This window comes from Centropristis striata, chromosome 5 (genome assembly GCF_030273125.1).
Source record: "Centropristis striata isolate RG_2023a ecotype Rhode Island chromosome 5, C.striata_1.0, whole genome shotgun sequence".
Lineage (NCBI taxonomy): Eukaryota > Metazoa > Chordata > Actinopteri > Perciformes > Serranidae > Centropristis > Centropristis striata.
The window spans coordinates 3,248,863-3,265,335 of NC_081521.1; the positions used below are offsets into that span (position 1 = coordinate 3,248,863).

Consider the following 16,473-nt stretch of genomic DNA (forward strand, 5'->3'; position numbering starts at 1 on the left):
TACGGCAAGTTGTTCAAAACATAGCAAGAAACCATAGCAACCACAGGAAAATCCCAGCAGACACACACACACACACACACACACACACACACACTGAAACACACACACACACAGATACGAAGCCTCCGAACGTGAAGTCGAATCAAATCAAAACCCTTTCAACACCCACCATTCTGAACAACAACAAGCCAGAAAGCGTGAGTGTGTGTGTAGGAAACACCCAGACAGGACAAAAATAGATCCACACTCTCGTTCCCCATCTCTCGCTTTCGATCCCTCGCTCTCTCTCTCTTCTCTCTCTCTCTCTCTTTTTGTTTTTCTCTAGGTCTCTCGCCTTTATCACTACAAACCATTCATATAGGAAAATAATAACTTCATGTTCCCGTTCGGAAAATATCACCCACTTAAGAGTGTGAGAATATCAGACGGAGTTTATGATTGAGTGTACGGAGAGAATAATGACTATGTTGGCATAACTGCTGCACAAGGGGAAACATAAAGCTTCTCACAAGAAAGAGGGAAACATTAGTAGGTTGAAATGTGTCTGTTTTTCTGACACATCGAGCAGAAAAAGAGAAGTCAGACATTCCTTCAGAATATTATAGAAAATTATGAATAAACAACTATAGAATAGAATATAATAGCCTATATTGCCATTGTTTATAATACAATGATATTAAAGTGCAGCTTCTATTGGTGCTTAAAACAATTAAGAACAATGATACAAAAACAACTTAAGGACAATAAAGGTATAAAAATATCATTGGGGGCCGCTGGAGGCAGTATCAAAATGACCAAAAAAAGACACATAATTACTAAAAAAAACACACAAAATGACAGAAAAAAACTAAATTACTTAAAAAAGACACAAAATGACCAAAAAAGACACAAAATTACGAGAAAAATACACAAAATGATCAAAAGAAAGACATAAAATGACCAAAAAATACATAAAATTATTTTAAAAAGACATACAATTATTTAAAAAAGAGACAAAATGACACAAAAAACCCCACAAAATGACAGAAAATTTTTCCTCTGGGGAAATTCTTAAAGGGCCACGGGGGCTACTGCCGGTGTGTGTACACTATGATGAGATTCTTCAGAGATTTATAACAATTAATATTAGTAATGTTATGATACTATATAATATACAAGGAGCACACCTACAACAAACATTCCTTTTCATGTATTTATAGCAACCTATGACCTTTAACCTCAAAATGTGTGTGTGTGTGTGTGTGTGTGGGTGTGTGCGTGTGTGTTTGAAGCATGTGTATCTTGAGGAGTGTGTGTGCATGTGTGTGTGTGTGTGTGTATCTGTAACTGTAATCACATCAAAGATCAAAGGCAATCAGATCAAAGCAATCAACAGAATTAAATGACACCAACTGCCAATGTTCCATAACAGAGGTGGACAGACTGGAATTTCTGGCCTCGAACAGAAAGCATTTTTGACAAAACCATAATACCTATCATTGATCCGACTTCACTTTGAGCGTCCTGAGTTCTTCCTGAACGTCTACATATGTTGTTTTTTAAGAAAAATGAAAAAATAGCTTTGTTAGAGCGATCTAAAAAAAGTGTTACATCTCCCTTGTTCAGAAATCTTCCTGCGTTTTTAATATGGGAGCCAATGAGGCTGTTGGTGGTGTTGGTGGATCATCTGTGCGTCCTACGCCCAAACTATAACTCTGACAGCTTTACCAGAGGATTGTGAGTGAGAAGACAAATTTTCCTACGTTTCCATGTATAAATTATTTCTGTAGAGTGGAATTTGTGGCCTGGAGCGCAGTTTTGAAATTTATTTTTTGACAGTTTTTTCTCTCCCTCTACACTCTGGCGATGATGTCACACACTGTGACACGAACATTCCGTGCAATACACACCCATTATAATCTCAGAATTTCTCCAAAAATGATCATGGTCATTGAACAGGGATTGATAAAAAACTATATGACCTATCGAAACGTGGATTAATACACCGATACACAAGACTTGTGTCTACTTTTTAAAGTTTAAATGGAGTCTCTAGGTGAAATTATGCCGGAGAAGTAGACGTTTGAAAATCTCCAATTATTTTTCTTTTTCGCTCATTTTCTTTCGGCCGTCCCATTCATTTCAATGCAAAATTTTGGACAAAATTCGTATTCTGGAGAGAAAAGTAATAGCACACCGATCCCGATCAAACCGCACGTTTATATATACAATTCGTCCTGCAACTTTTCAAGTTTCTTCGAATACATACTGAAAATGATTATGTTACGTTTTCATTTCAGGTTCTCCATCGAATTTGTTATTAACTCCTTTACATGAGTGATATATGTTTTCGAGCAACAAACGTGAGAATGCTGAGCAGTCATTGGCTATTTCTAATCTAGCAAATGCTTTTGTAAAGAGAAACGACTATAAAGGATATGAGGACAGACACAAAGGCTGGCACGAGATGGAGTGGCTGCAGACAAAGGAACAAAGAGGAAAAGGAAGGAGGGAAACTCAAAGTGACACCTGAGAGTATGACAGAGGACCGAGGAAGGAGAGAAAGCTGAGGGGGGGCGAGGCAGACCTGGAGGAATAAGGAGAGATTTGGGGCGATTAGGAAACGTTAAGAGATGTGAGCCTAAACTATGAGCAGGTCAAAGGTCAAGAGGGGTGAGGGGGTCAGAGTGGGCCCAGCAGCTCCACTTAGAACAGGATATCCTGCCAGAAAAACCCATCTGTCTCTCTCTCTTTCCCTCTCGCTCCGTGTATGAAGTTCCCACCGAGGGCTCAGCGGAGAGGAGAGGTGTCACCTTTCACTGCAAACAGCAGAGAAAAACACAAGTTCCCGACTGAGAGGCTTCACTTTCATCCATCATGGCCGACAGAGAGACTGAGTGTGTGTAAAGTGTGTGTGATAACGGCTGTTTGTTGCTGTTTTCATCCACTCTGCAGCGACCACATCAGCCTGATTCTGTTTCATCCTGCAGGGACAATAAAGTTTATCTTTCTGTGTCTTATCTCAGCCGGTCAGACTTTACTGTGTTAAACACTCTGGAGCATCCTAGATCTGTTTTAAATAGACTTAATGTTAACATCAGTGGACTGGACTCTGGAAAAACACCAACACTCACGCTGTTTGAGGGTCACGGGCAAAAAATGCATGACATTTATTTTAGCATGTAGCCTATATGGCAGTGCAACTTGTTCTCTTAACCCTCTGGAGTCCATCTATTTATTGAAAATACACGTTTTATTTACAGCAGCTATTCTCAACCTTGGGGTCCCGACCCCAATTGCGGTCTCTAGATGATTTCTGGGGGTCGCCAAATCATTTTGGAAGTCAGCTCTGTCTCCACTGTGTGAAAGTGTTCATGAGTTAATGTGTTTTAGACTTTTTTGTCATTTTGTGTCTTTTATTGGTCAATTTGTGTCTTTTTGGTCATTTTGTGTCTTTTTTTGGTCATTTTGTGTCTTTTTTTTAGTAATTTTGTTTCCTTTTTTGTTCATTTTTTGGTAAATTTGTGTCTTTTTGGTCATTTTGTTTCCTTTTTTGGTCATTTTGTGTCTTTTTTTTAGTCATTTTGTGTCTTTTTTGGTCATTTTGTGTCTTTTTTTGATCATTTTGTGTCTTTATTTTGTCATTTTGTGTCTTTTAAGTAATTTAGTTTTGTTTTTTGCTATTTTGAGTCTTTTTTAGTAATTTTGTTTATTTTTAAAATAATTGTATGTCTTTTTTTGGTCTTTTTTTGGTCAATTTGTGTCTTTTGGTCATTTTGTTTCCTTTTTTGGTCATTTTGTGTATTTTTTGGTCATTTTTTGGTCAATTTGTGTCTTTTGGTCATTTTGTTTCCTTTTTTGGTCATTTTGTGTCTTTTTTTAGTCATTTTGTGTCTTTATTTTGTCATTTTGGGTCTTTTTTCAGTCATTTTGTGTCTTTATTTTGTCATTTTGTGTCTTTTTTTAGTAATTTAGTGTCTTTTTTTGCTCATTTTGATACTGCCTCCAGCGGCCCCCAGGTAATTTAAGTTTGAGACCCCTGGTCTAATGTGTCAAAGATGTAAACACCTGACAGCTACCTGTTGTCTCACTTTAACATCAGGGCCTGAAAAAGAAGTTAGACAAAACATATGATGGAGTCATATGATCAGACAGGTTATAAACAAACCTGCAGGTTAGTTAAACATATTTAGACGGTAAAACAAAGATGAACAAAGACCGCCGGCTCATTTCCTGCTGCAGCTTTGACCTACTTACTATACTTAGCATAGTTTGTTTTACCTAAAAAAATAGCTTTAGCTAAACTTCTGGCCTGTTTGCCTGCTCCTTCAGACGTTGCTGCAGGGATGTTGACACATTCCCAGATTTCAGCAATTACCTGAGTGAGTGTAATGTTAGTGTTAGTGAGAGATCTGATGTCCAGGAGTCTGATTCTCTTCTTAATATAGCTGCAGCGCTCCACGCCAACACACTTTGCTTATTCAACTGCAATTACGCTTGTTTAAAAGTCTCCAACCTCGCAGGATGACAGGTTACTAAAACGGCTCAGTAAACATGCTACTTGTGAGTCCGTGTGACTTTTGTTTATAAGCGACGCTTCACTTGTAATTGGGGATCCTGAAGATAAACAAACTGACAAAAGTTGCCACTACGGTTTGGAGCGAAGCTAAATATCTGTGGGTGTGACAGGAAAACAAGGGGGAAAACATGCAGGAGAATATGAAGATCTAGGAGGATAAAATATATGTAAATCTGCATCTGTTTTCTGTATTTATTACGTCTTGTTCTGTTACGTTTTATGTGCAATATTGTGTGCAATCGGTGGATTTAAATCGATTCTAAAGGATAAAGAAATCATTTCCCTTGGTCAGTGTGATGCTCCTTATAAGTCTCTACTGAGGCTCCTTCACTGTTGTTGTGATGGCTCTATATTTTTTTTAAATTGTATTAAATTGTTTATGATAACTTTGTTTAAATGTTGTAACTTGTCACTTTTTATGCTGCTTTCTTGGCCAGGTCTCTCTTGGAAAAGAGATTTTTTTTATCTCAACGAGACTTTTACCTGGTTAAATAAAGGAGATATATATATTTTTTTTCTTTTTTCTTTTCTTTTTCTTTATATTTCTTTTTATTAATCTGGGAAGTGTAGGTGATCACATCACACCCTGATATAAATAACTATGTATATCATGGGTCTCAAACTCCTGGCCTGCGGGCCAATTGTGGCCCTCGTGATGATATTTTGTGGCCCCCACCTTGATATGAAAGTTTAATGTGAGTTTTATATTAATGGCACTTTACCGTGTTGTGTGTGGAAGGTCCCTTTAATTACTTTTTTGGTAATTTTGTGTCTTTTTTGGGTAATTTTGTGTCTTTTTTTTGTAATTTTGTGTCTTTTTTTAGTAATTTTGAGTCTTTTTTGGTAATTTTGAGTCTTTTCTAAATCATTTTGTCTTTTTTGGTCATTGTGTGTCTTTTATAAATAATTTTGTGTATTTTTTGGTCATTTTGTGTCTTTTCTAAACAATTGTGTGTCTTTTTTAAGTAATTTTGTGTCTTTTTTGGTCATTTTGCATATTTTTGGTCATTTTGTGTCTTTTATAAATAATTTTGTGTATTTTTTTAAGTAATTTTGTGTCTTTTTTGGTCATTTTGCATATTTTTGGTCATTTTGTGTCTTTTTGGCCATTTTGTGTCTTCTTTTAGTAATTTTGTGTCTCTTTTTGGTCATTTTGATACTGCCTCCAGTGGCCCCCAGGTAATTTGAGTTTGAGACCCCTGCTATTTTTCCTCCCAATAGTAGTAGTATACTAGTATAGTTCGTCAAAGAGACAATACACGACTTTCACTGTCTTTGATCTGTTTTCTTGTTTCTGACTCGTCTTTCACCTTTCACAGTGTTCAGTCATCCGAGAAATGTCAGCAATGTAAATGCCACAGGCGTGAAAAACACTCGATAAGAAACGTGTTTTCGAAAAACGCAACTCTTTACCTCTTTGACCTCTTTGACCCGCAAACATCCCACTTCAAAATTCAAAATCTGTCTATTTCTAACAGTCTTCCATCCACCATCGGTCAGAGGTGGAAAGTAACTGAATATATTTACTCAAGTGTTGTAATTAAGTACCATTTTGAGGTACTTGTTCTTTACTTGAGTATTTCTATTTTATGTGAGTATTTCTATTTTATGTGACTTTATACCTCTATTTCACTACATTTAGAGGCAAATATTGTACATTTTACTCCACTACATTTATCTGACAGCTTTAGTTACTTTCCAGGTCGAGATTTAACATAAAAACATTATCAAATTAAAGTGATTAGACTTTTTTTTAATAACTTGTAGCTCATAACAGTATATTAAGAAGTATAACTACAAAAACAAGCAAAAGGACAAAAAGCATCCAAAAAAAGACACAGAACGACAACAAAGAGATGGTAAATAACCAAAAAGAGACACAAAATTACCCAAAAAAGACACAAAATGACTCAAAAAGACACAGAATAACTATAAAGAGATGTAAAACAACCACAAAGAGAAGCATAATGACACAAAACGATCAAAAGAAGACAAATAATAACCACAAAGAGCAAACTGATGCAAAACATCACCAAACAACAAAAATGTTGCACAAAATTACCAAAAAAAGGCACCAAATTCATGGAAAAAGACAAAATGACTACAAAGAATTGCAAACAATCACAAAGAGATGCAAAATTACACAAAATGTTAGTTTTGTTAACTATCACATCAATAATAACCATATAATAATATATTTGGAATATATTTAACAATCTGCATAACGAGTACTTTTTTTGATACTTTAAGTACATTTTAATGCTGATACTTTTGTACTTTTACTTCAGTAAGTTTAGAATGCAGGACTTTTACTTGTAGTGGAGTCATTTCACAGTGCTTAAGTATAATTTTGTGGTACTTTTACTTTACTTGAGTATTTCCATTTTATGTTACTTTATACTTCTATTTCACTACATTTTAGAGGCAAATATTGTACTTTATACTCCACTACATTTACCTGACAGCTTTAGTTACTTTTTGGGTCGAGAATTAACACAAAAAACATAATATCAGTTTAAAGTGAATGTGCTTGTTTATAAACTAAACCACATAAAAGTATATTAAATAGCTAAAATTAGCGCGACCAGGACAACAACAAAACGCTGCTTACATAAATGCATCAATACAAAAAATGTAATAATATATTTAGAATATATATAAACAATCTGAGTGGGTCCATTCTGCATAACGAGTACTTTTACTTTTGATACTTTAAGTACATTTTGATGATGATACTTTTGTACTTTTACTTCAGTAAGTGTTGAATGCAGGACTTTTACTGTAGTGGAGTCATTTCACAGTGTAGTATTAGTACTTTTACTGCAGTAAAGGATATAAATACTTCTTCCACCACTGCCTGTCAGTACATAAAGGCGTTAAACTGAGCACAATCTTAAACATCCATAACATTAAAATGCAACATACACATTAAATGCAGCATTAATATTGATCCAGAAACATCCGACATAATAGTAAAACAGGCACATTTGACTGCATATTATGCATCATGAATAGTTTTATTTTTTACATACTTTAGGTAGGCTACACTGTGAAAAAACGGTAAAAACGCGAGCTGAGGTTGCCAGAACTTTACTGTAATAAATATAAGTTTTGAATGCAGGACATTTACTTGTAGTGGAGTAATTTCACAGTGTTGTATTAGTACTTTTACTGCAGTATAGTATCTGAATACTTCCTCCAACACTGCTACTAGTACAAATCAGAGAATCACACACAAGGAAACCACCTCATCATCTTAATTTGAATACAAGTGGCTCTTGCTTCGGAAAAAAAAAAAAAAATCCACCAGTTAGCGTTTCTTGCACTCAAACGCCTCATTCTCTCTCTTCCCCCACTTTCTCTCTCTCTCTCTCTCTCTCTCTCTCTCTCTCTCTCTCTCTCTCTCTCTGTCTCTCTCTCTCTCTGTCTCTCGCCCGGCCCTCCCACCCTGCAGCAGAACTGGAAACCATTAGCTGATGAATGGTTGTTTGTGTTGTTTTAAGCTCAGCAGCGCCCCCGGTGGCCAGAAGGAGATAAAGAGACATTAGCTGTGATTAGAGGAATAATGAGCCGCTGGTCCTGAGACCTGAGAGGTCAGAGAGACACACAGGAAACCACTGCCCAGGTGGTTCCCATGGCAACCATCAGCCAGCACAGATAGGGTAGTCATTGTCTGCAGACAGGTGACACACACACACACACACACACACACACATATATAGGTTTACATATTATATATTATGTTATGTCATGTATGTATGCACATCCCTCACAGGCTAAGTTGTTATTATTATTATTATTATTATTATTATTATTATTATTTTTATTATCATAATTATATACACATACTGTTGCTGCCAATACTACTATTATTACTATATATACTGTGATATACTACTATTATTACACTGTAATACAATAATAATAATAATAATAATAAAAATATTATTATTATTATTATTATTATTATTATTATTATATAGTATATAATATATATTATATATTGTTATTATTATTATTATTATTATTATTATTATTATTATTATTATTATTATTATTATCATAATAATATACACATACTGTTGCTGCCAATACTTCTTTTATTACTATATATACTGTGACATACTACTATTATTATACTGGCCTTATTATTATTATTATTATTATTATTATTATCATTATCATTATCATTATTATTATATATTATATACTGTCTAGTCACCATAACATTATATATTATAGTTATAACATTATTATAACTTCCTTAGTGTCCTTGTTCAAATCTGTTTTTTCGATTGTTGTTTTTATTTTTTCATTTTATTTATTCTACTTCATTATTTTATTCTATTCTATTTTATTGTACTTCAATATCTATCTATCTATCTATCTATCTATCTATCTATCTATCTATCTATCTATCTATCTATCTATCTATCTATCTATCTATCTATCTATCTATCTATCTATCTATCTATCTAGTAAAACAATCTTACTCCACTGTTTTTTAGTGTGTGCTGCTTGTGTTTTTTAGTGTCCAGTGTGTAAATGTGGAGTGTTTCCCAGTGGAGCGAGCTCAGAGTTGGCCCAGAGAGGCTGCAGCGCTGGAAATCAACACTTCCTGCTTCCTGTGGCGAGAGGAAGTGCTACCGTCGCTGTCCCCTTATCGCTGGATACACAGGCAGCAGAGGGAGGGAAGAGGAAGAGGAGAAGGAGACGGAGACAGAACACAAAGGGACGAGAGGCAGATACGGCTGAAACACAGTCTGACATGGAACTAAGGGATTAAAACTGTTTTGTTCAGGGAGGCATTTTTAGCAACATGGTCTCACAGGAATCCGTGGAATAGCCACGGATTCGCTTAACTCAAAATCCGTGGAATAGACACGGAATCACTCAAATTTCCGGAAACTGACACGGATTTCGCTATAATGCAAGTTAATGACAGTCATATCCCGTGGCTATTTCAACATACAAAGTGATTATGTACATTCACTGAGTGAATATTTAGAAAATAAAACATATATTTCTCGCAGGAAATGTGATCAAAATCCATTTTTTTGCAAAAACTAAGTCAAAATATTGATTTTTTTCACAAAAAATGAGAGAAGTGTCCGTAGTATGGTAATTTTGTTTCTTTTTTTAGTAATTTTGTCTTTTTTTTTAGTAATTTTGTGTCTTTTTTTTTAGTAATTTTGTCTTTTTTTGGAAATTTTGTGTCTTTTTTTTACAATGCAAGTTAATGACAGTCATATCCCGTGGCTATTCCAACATAAAAAGTGATTATGTACATTCACTGAGTGAATATTTAGAAAATAAAACATATATTTCTCGCTAGAAATGTGATCAAAATCCATTTTTATGCAGAAACTAAGTCAAAATATTGATTTTTTTCACTAAAAATGAGAGAACTGTCCGCCATGTTTTTTGTTCTGACCACCGGGACCTTGAAAGTCACGTGACTTGGAACAAACCAATAGGAAAAAATATCCATGGAATAGCCACGGGATATGACTGTCATTAACTTGCATTGTAGCGAAATCCGTGTCAGTTTCACGGAAATTTGAGCGATTCCGTGGCTATTTCACGGATTCCTGTGAGACCAGGTTCATTTTTAGGTTGTCCCTAGATGTTTTTATTATTGTCTCTGCACCTTCATCTCTTAATAATGTACTGTGTCTTTTTTTAATCTACTGCTGATTTGAATGTGTCTGAGTCTTTTCTCTTAGGCTCCGTTTACATGAGGACGGTCTGAACAGAAGACGCAGAAGTGGCGTCTCGTCTTCACTTTTTATTCCTCGTTTAGACGAGCGTTTTCGGGAGGAAATCTGCTGCATACGGTGACGCAAAAGTGTGTGAAATTGTATTGTATGCAGCCAGGCGGCATCACTTAAAGCCATAAGAGCATCTTTGGGCATGCAGAAGTTTTCACGCCACACATTTTCATCAGCTACTCCTTCCACAAAGTTCTCCACCATCACTAGATCTCCCAGGTCTCGTTCACAGCCGTCTGGCTCCTCCCACCAATTGCTGCATCCAGAATGTGATGGAGGTAATTCCAGATCCTTCTCTGTTCACTAATACTATCTGTACATATCCTGTACATTTGGTGGAAAGACTCCTGTAAGTTTATTAGAGCTGCCAGAGCAGCTTGAAGGTCCCACCATGGAAATAATCCCACGTTTGTTTATTTCCTGTCCTGGAGCATGTATGTGACGTAAACACATACGTGACGTGAGCAGATCAGATCAGAGTTTTGTGTCTTGTCAGTGTAGACGACACGCTACGGAGGAGAGGATTTAACTTTTACACTTTGGAGGGTGGTTTCAGATTTTTGCGTCTTTAAGCCCCCAAAACGCCGTCACCGTCTAAACGAAAGGCACTTCACATAAAATATTTTGTCGTTTTTACCCGCAAGCGTCCTCGTGTAAACGGGGCCTTAGTCTTTTGTATATTTTGTTTCTGGTTTCTGTAGCACTTTGAGATTTCTCTATGAAAAGTGCTTTACAAATAAAATGTATTATTATTATTATTATTATTATTATTATTATTATTATTATTATTATTGGAACCTGGTCTCACAGGAATCCGTGAAATAGCCACAGATTCGCTTAACTCAAAATACCTTTTTTGCAGTGTGTAGCATGCTGTCAGATTTATGGTAGGAAAGAAGAGGAAAGATACAGACTGTCAGGAAAGAATGCAGCAAAACAACAAATGCAACAGATTGCAGGTTGCAATCAAAATGCACCTTATTGTGAAGAAGCAGGAGAGAGACAGAGGGAGAGAAGAGGAAAGATACACTGCAAAAAAAACACGAGATAAAAACAGTAAATCTGAGGGAAATGATCTTGCTGCATGGACAGATAATTTCCCTTGACAAGATTTCTTAAATTAAGATTATTAAATCTAGAAATAAGCATGTTGAACGCTAAAAAAAAATAAATGAACTCTTAAAACAAGAATTATCTGTCCATGCAGCAAGATCATTTCCCTCAGATTTACTGTTTTTATCTTGTTTTTAGACACAATTTTTTTTTTGCAGTGCTGTCAAGAAAGTATGCAGCAAAACAACAAATGCAACAGATTGCAGGTTGCAATGAAAATGCACCTTATTGTGGAGAAGCAGGAGAGAGACAGAGGGAGAGAAAGAAGGGAGAAGGGGGAAAGAGTTGTTTGGGATCAGGGTGGGGAAGCTTTCAGCACTTGGGATTGTCCCAGATGGACACAAGCCGCTCCCTCCCTTTATAAACAGCCTCTGGCTACCACCTCTTCTTCTCTTCTCCTCTTTTCTGTCAATCTCTTCTTCTTTTCCTTTTCATTTCCAAAACGTAGCTCCCACTTTTGTCAGCGATTCTGGGACCCTCAGCAGAAAATATGAACAAATTGACACTTTGTTATTTCCTCTTTTTCCTTCTGACAATTTCATCTGTCCCCCAACACCACCACCACTACTCCCCCCTCCCCAAATCGCTGCCATTTCCAAAGTCAACACACCACTAAATGCCGGGCTGACTCACTTCCACTGTGGGTGGCTCTGTTTCCAATTTTCTCACCACCTCAGCCAACCCACCACCTCCGAAGAAAAGAGAAAACTTTTGTCCAGAAAACAACAAAAAGCAGCCAAAAGTCGACATTTTTCTAAGTTGTTTAAAGGGACCAAAGCGTGCAAGTAGCTGCAGAAAGAGACACCGAACGAATGCACGCTTCTCGTGCTTCTTTATTCTGCAGCTCTGAAACAGTTATCCCTGTTTTCCTTCCTTTCTTTCTCTTCGGGAGAGCGTGGGAGCGCCCTCAGAGTGCTGCAGAAAAACCACGGGGCTCATAACAACAGGAGGAAGCCGGTAACTTGAGTAAGTTTGGGCCGGGCAGAGAGTAGGGGGGGATCAGGACGAGAAGAAGAAGAAGAAGAAGAAGAAGAACGGGGCAGGAAAGCAACATTTTTCACATCTTTTTACATGTCTCCACATCTTGAAAACATGAAATCTGAGCTCAAAAGCCACATTTATAGAAAAAAAAAGACCTGTTGCATTCCTGAGAGCATTTGCCCCACATGCACACACACACACATGCACGCAAAGTGGCATTTTCACACACACAAACACACACAGACACACACACTTTGCATAACATTACACAACATTCCCATAATCTGGCTGCCTTACCAGTCTGTAGTGTGAACATTCAGCATGGAGGAGAGTGTCAGAAAGTCCCGTCAGTCATGTTTCACGTACAGTTCAATCCAGGGAGAGCGAGAGCGCTACACACACACACAAACACACACACACACACATATACACACACACATACGCAGGCACAGTATCAGTTCCTTCTGTCCAAGTGTTGAGAAAGTGAGGGGCCGCAACAAAAGGCAACAGAGGGAGGGAGGGAGAGAGAGAGAGAGAGAGAGAGAGAGAGAGAGAGAGAGAGAGAGAGAGAGAGAGAGAGAGAGAGAGATTAACCCCTCTGAACTGACTGGTGGACTCTCTCCCTCCCTCACACACACACACACACACACACACACACACACACACACACACAGTTGGTTTGCCGTATCACTGACTTCTTGTGTTTTCTCTCAAGTGCCAAGAGGAGGAAGGGAGAGCAGAGTGTGTATTGTAGTATGTGTGTGTGTGTGTGTGTGTGTGTGTGTGTGTGTGTGTGTGTGCGTGTGTGTTCTTGTACTTCCTACATAGTGAGGACCGGGACACATTTTTAACCAACAGAGTGAGGACATTTTTGCAAAGTGAGGACATTTCGGCCGGTCCTCACTTCTTTAAAGGCTTTTTTGAGATTTCAGACTTTGTTTTAAGGGTTAAAGGTTACATGATGATGATAATTAACTCAAACTGTATTGTGTGGTTACAAAAAATAACTAAAATTATAGTGAAAATGTCCTTCGTGTCAGCTTTTTTCATACATAATGAAGATGGATCAGACAAAGGAAATAAAGGCAAAATTTACTGTGACCTCTTTTAATCTCCCACCCAACAAATACCCCATTACAAAAAAATAAAACTAATAAAAACTAAACTAAAACTATCAAACTCACTCTAAAAACTCATTAAAACTAACTGAATTTGAAAACAAAAATTCACAACGAAATTAAAACTAAAACTGATGAAAAATCCAAAACTATTATAACCTTGCAAGGGCATTCACTGTTCCAATGAAGGTCCTCACAAAGATAGAAGTACAAGAATGTGTGTGTGTGTGTGTGTGTGTGTGTGTGTGTATTCTTGTACTTCCTACATAGTGAGGACCGGCACACATTTTTAACCAATATAGTGAGGACATTTCAGCCGGTCCTCACTTTTTTAAAGTTTTTTTTCTTTAGATTTAAGACTTTGTTTTAAGGGTTAAAGGTTACATGATAATGACAATTAACTGAAACTGTATTGTGTGGTTACAAAACGAAATGAAAAATCAACCAAAACTATTATAATGTTGCAAGGGCATTCACTGTTCCAATGAGGGCCCTCACAAAGATAGAAGTACAAGAATGTGTGTGTGTGTGTGTGTGTGTGTGCGTGCATGTGTATTTTAAGGTAGGAGGGACCGGCTGGCTCCAGGCCAGAGGCAGCCAGCCTGGTAGAACAGGACAATAGCAGGAAACACTATATCAGGAGGAGGCAAAATACCAGCACAAAAATAATTAACAGACAGTGAAAAACAATGATATCCACGGTGGAAAACACAGCCTGCAGCCTGCGCTGAACAATGATAGGGCTTTTTTTGTTGTTACCGCAGGATATAAAAAAAAAAAAACCCAAATCCAGAAGGATCTGAAGGGTTAGTGTGGCGATGAATGTCACAAATGTTGCTGTTATTTTTGTACATGCACAAAAAAAAGAAAAAAAAAAAAACTTTGAGCTTTTTTTGGCATTCAGCAACATTTTTCAAAATCACTCTCATACTCACAAGATCCCGAGCATTTTAGTTAGACGCACATTCCCCGTGCAACCAGTCAGCCATGACTCCCACACACATCTCACCACCACCCACACACACACACACACACACATTCTTGTACATCTATCTTTGTGAGGACCCTCATTGGAACAGTGAATTCCCTTGCAAGGTTATATTAGTTTTGGATTTTTCATCAGTTATTTTGTTCATTTTGTGTTCAAATTCAGTTACTTTTAATTAGTTTTTAGAGTGAAATGCTTTAGTTTTAGTGTTAGTTTTAGTTTTTTGTAATGGGGTATTTGTTGGGTGGGAGATTAAAAGAGGTCACAGTAAATTTTGCCTTTATTTCCTTTGTCTTATCCATCTTCATTATGTATGAAAAAAAGTTGACAAAGATGAAAACGAAGGACATTTTCACTATAATTTTAGTTAGTTTTGTAACCACAAAATACAGTTTCAGTTAATGATCATTATCATGTAACCTTTAACCCTTAAAACAAAGTCTGGAATCTCAAAAAAAAAAAAAAAAAAAAGCCTTTAAAGAAGTGAGGACCGGCCGAAATGTCCTCATTTTGCAACAATGTCCTCACTCTGTTGGTTAAAAACATGTCCTGGTCCTCACTATGTAGGACGTACAAGAACACACACACACACACACACAGACACACAAACACACACACACACACACACACATTCCCTGGGCTGTAATCATATCTAGTGATAAGAGCAGCTTCCCCCAGCGGTCGCTGGCTCTCCGACTCTGACCACAGTGACTTACAATGGCTCTGTATTCTGAGCTGCTCTGATTACACACACAAGGAGCTGCATTACACCCTGCTAATTCAATTTCCTCCCCTCCAGGTCAACCTTGTGTGTCTGTGTGTGTGTGTGTGTGTGTGTGTGTGCGTGTGTGTGTGTGTGTGTGAGTGCATAAGGAGGAACTGATTAGGCAGTTGTTGAAGGGAACAAGCTGCTTGTATAGAAACTGTGTGTAGTAATCTGTGGGGGGTTAATAGGGTTGTTGATCAATGGTTGTTTGTCTGGTTTCCGGGTTTTCTGTGTTGGAATTAAAACGTATCTGCTACAGTACAAAAACACTGAGAATCAGCTGGTACACTGCAAAAAATGTTGTGTCTAAAAACCAGATAAAAACACTAATCTGAGGGAAATGATCTTGCTGCATGGACAGATAATTTACCTTGACAATATTTCTTAAATTAAGATTATTAAATCTAGAAATAAGCATGTTGTATGCTTAACCCTTTATCGGGCGAAGAACTATATTTGGTAACTTCAGTGGATATCAAAATGGGGTCCCCATGTCTCTGTGTGAGGTCATAGAACCACATGAATTTGTAATATTTAGAGGAAAAAAGTTGCAGATTTAAGAGATTTTAAGTGGCAAATCTGCGTGAAAAAAGTCGCACATTTACGAGAAAAGAGTGGGAAAGACAATTTTTTTTCTCGCAGATTCACTACTTTAAATCTAATAAATCTGCACATTTTTTCTCGTAGATTTGCCACTTTAATCCCGTAAACTTTTTTCTCAAAATATGACCCCCCTCCCCCGGGTCCGTATGTTTTTTTTTACACATTCTGGCTGTATGTAATATCCTCCAATATTCTCTAGGGGTGAAATTCGGACTTTGCAAGTATTTCAATGCATGCCCTATTAAGGGTTAAAATAAGAAATTAACTCTTAAAACAAGATAAATTACTAATAAATTAGATCTTAATTTAAGAAATCTTGTCAAGGGAAATTATCTGTCCATGCAGGAAGATCATGTCCCTCAGATTTAGTGTTTTTATCTGGTTTTTAGACCTTTTTGCAGTGAGAATCAGCTGGTATAGTAACAGTTATAAGGGGTTAAAGTACAAGTTGTACCTGCTGTTGTTTCTTAGACTAATGTAAAACATGAACTCAATGAGAAAGCATCAAATTAAACCATACCAATATACTTTGCTGATCTTTGAAGTTTCCTTTACCTTTAAATATAACAACTTCT

General features: G+C 36.9%; 1 protein-coding gene across 1 annotated transcript in view; it reads right to left on the bottom strand.

Annotated features, from left to right (window-relative positions):
• The window catches only part of hdac7a (histone deacetylase 7a), a 106,411-nt gene extending 93,500 nt beyond the window's left edge, over positions 1 to 12,911 (bottom strand). Inside the window, exon 1 of the mRNA XM_059333779.1 lies at positions 12,721 to 12,911. Within this exon, the coding sequence (XP_059189762.1) occupies positions 12,721 to 12,739 (19 nt within the window). The 5' untranslated portion in view covers positions 12,740 to 12,911. The remainder of the gene's footprint in view (positions 1 to 12,720) is intronic.
• Between the last annotated feature and the right edge of the window lie 3,562 nt (positions 12,912 to 16,473).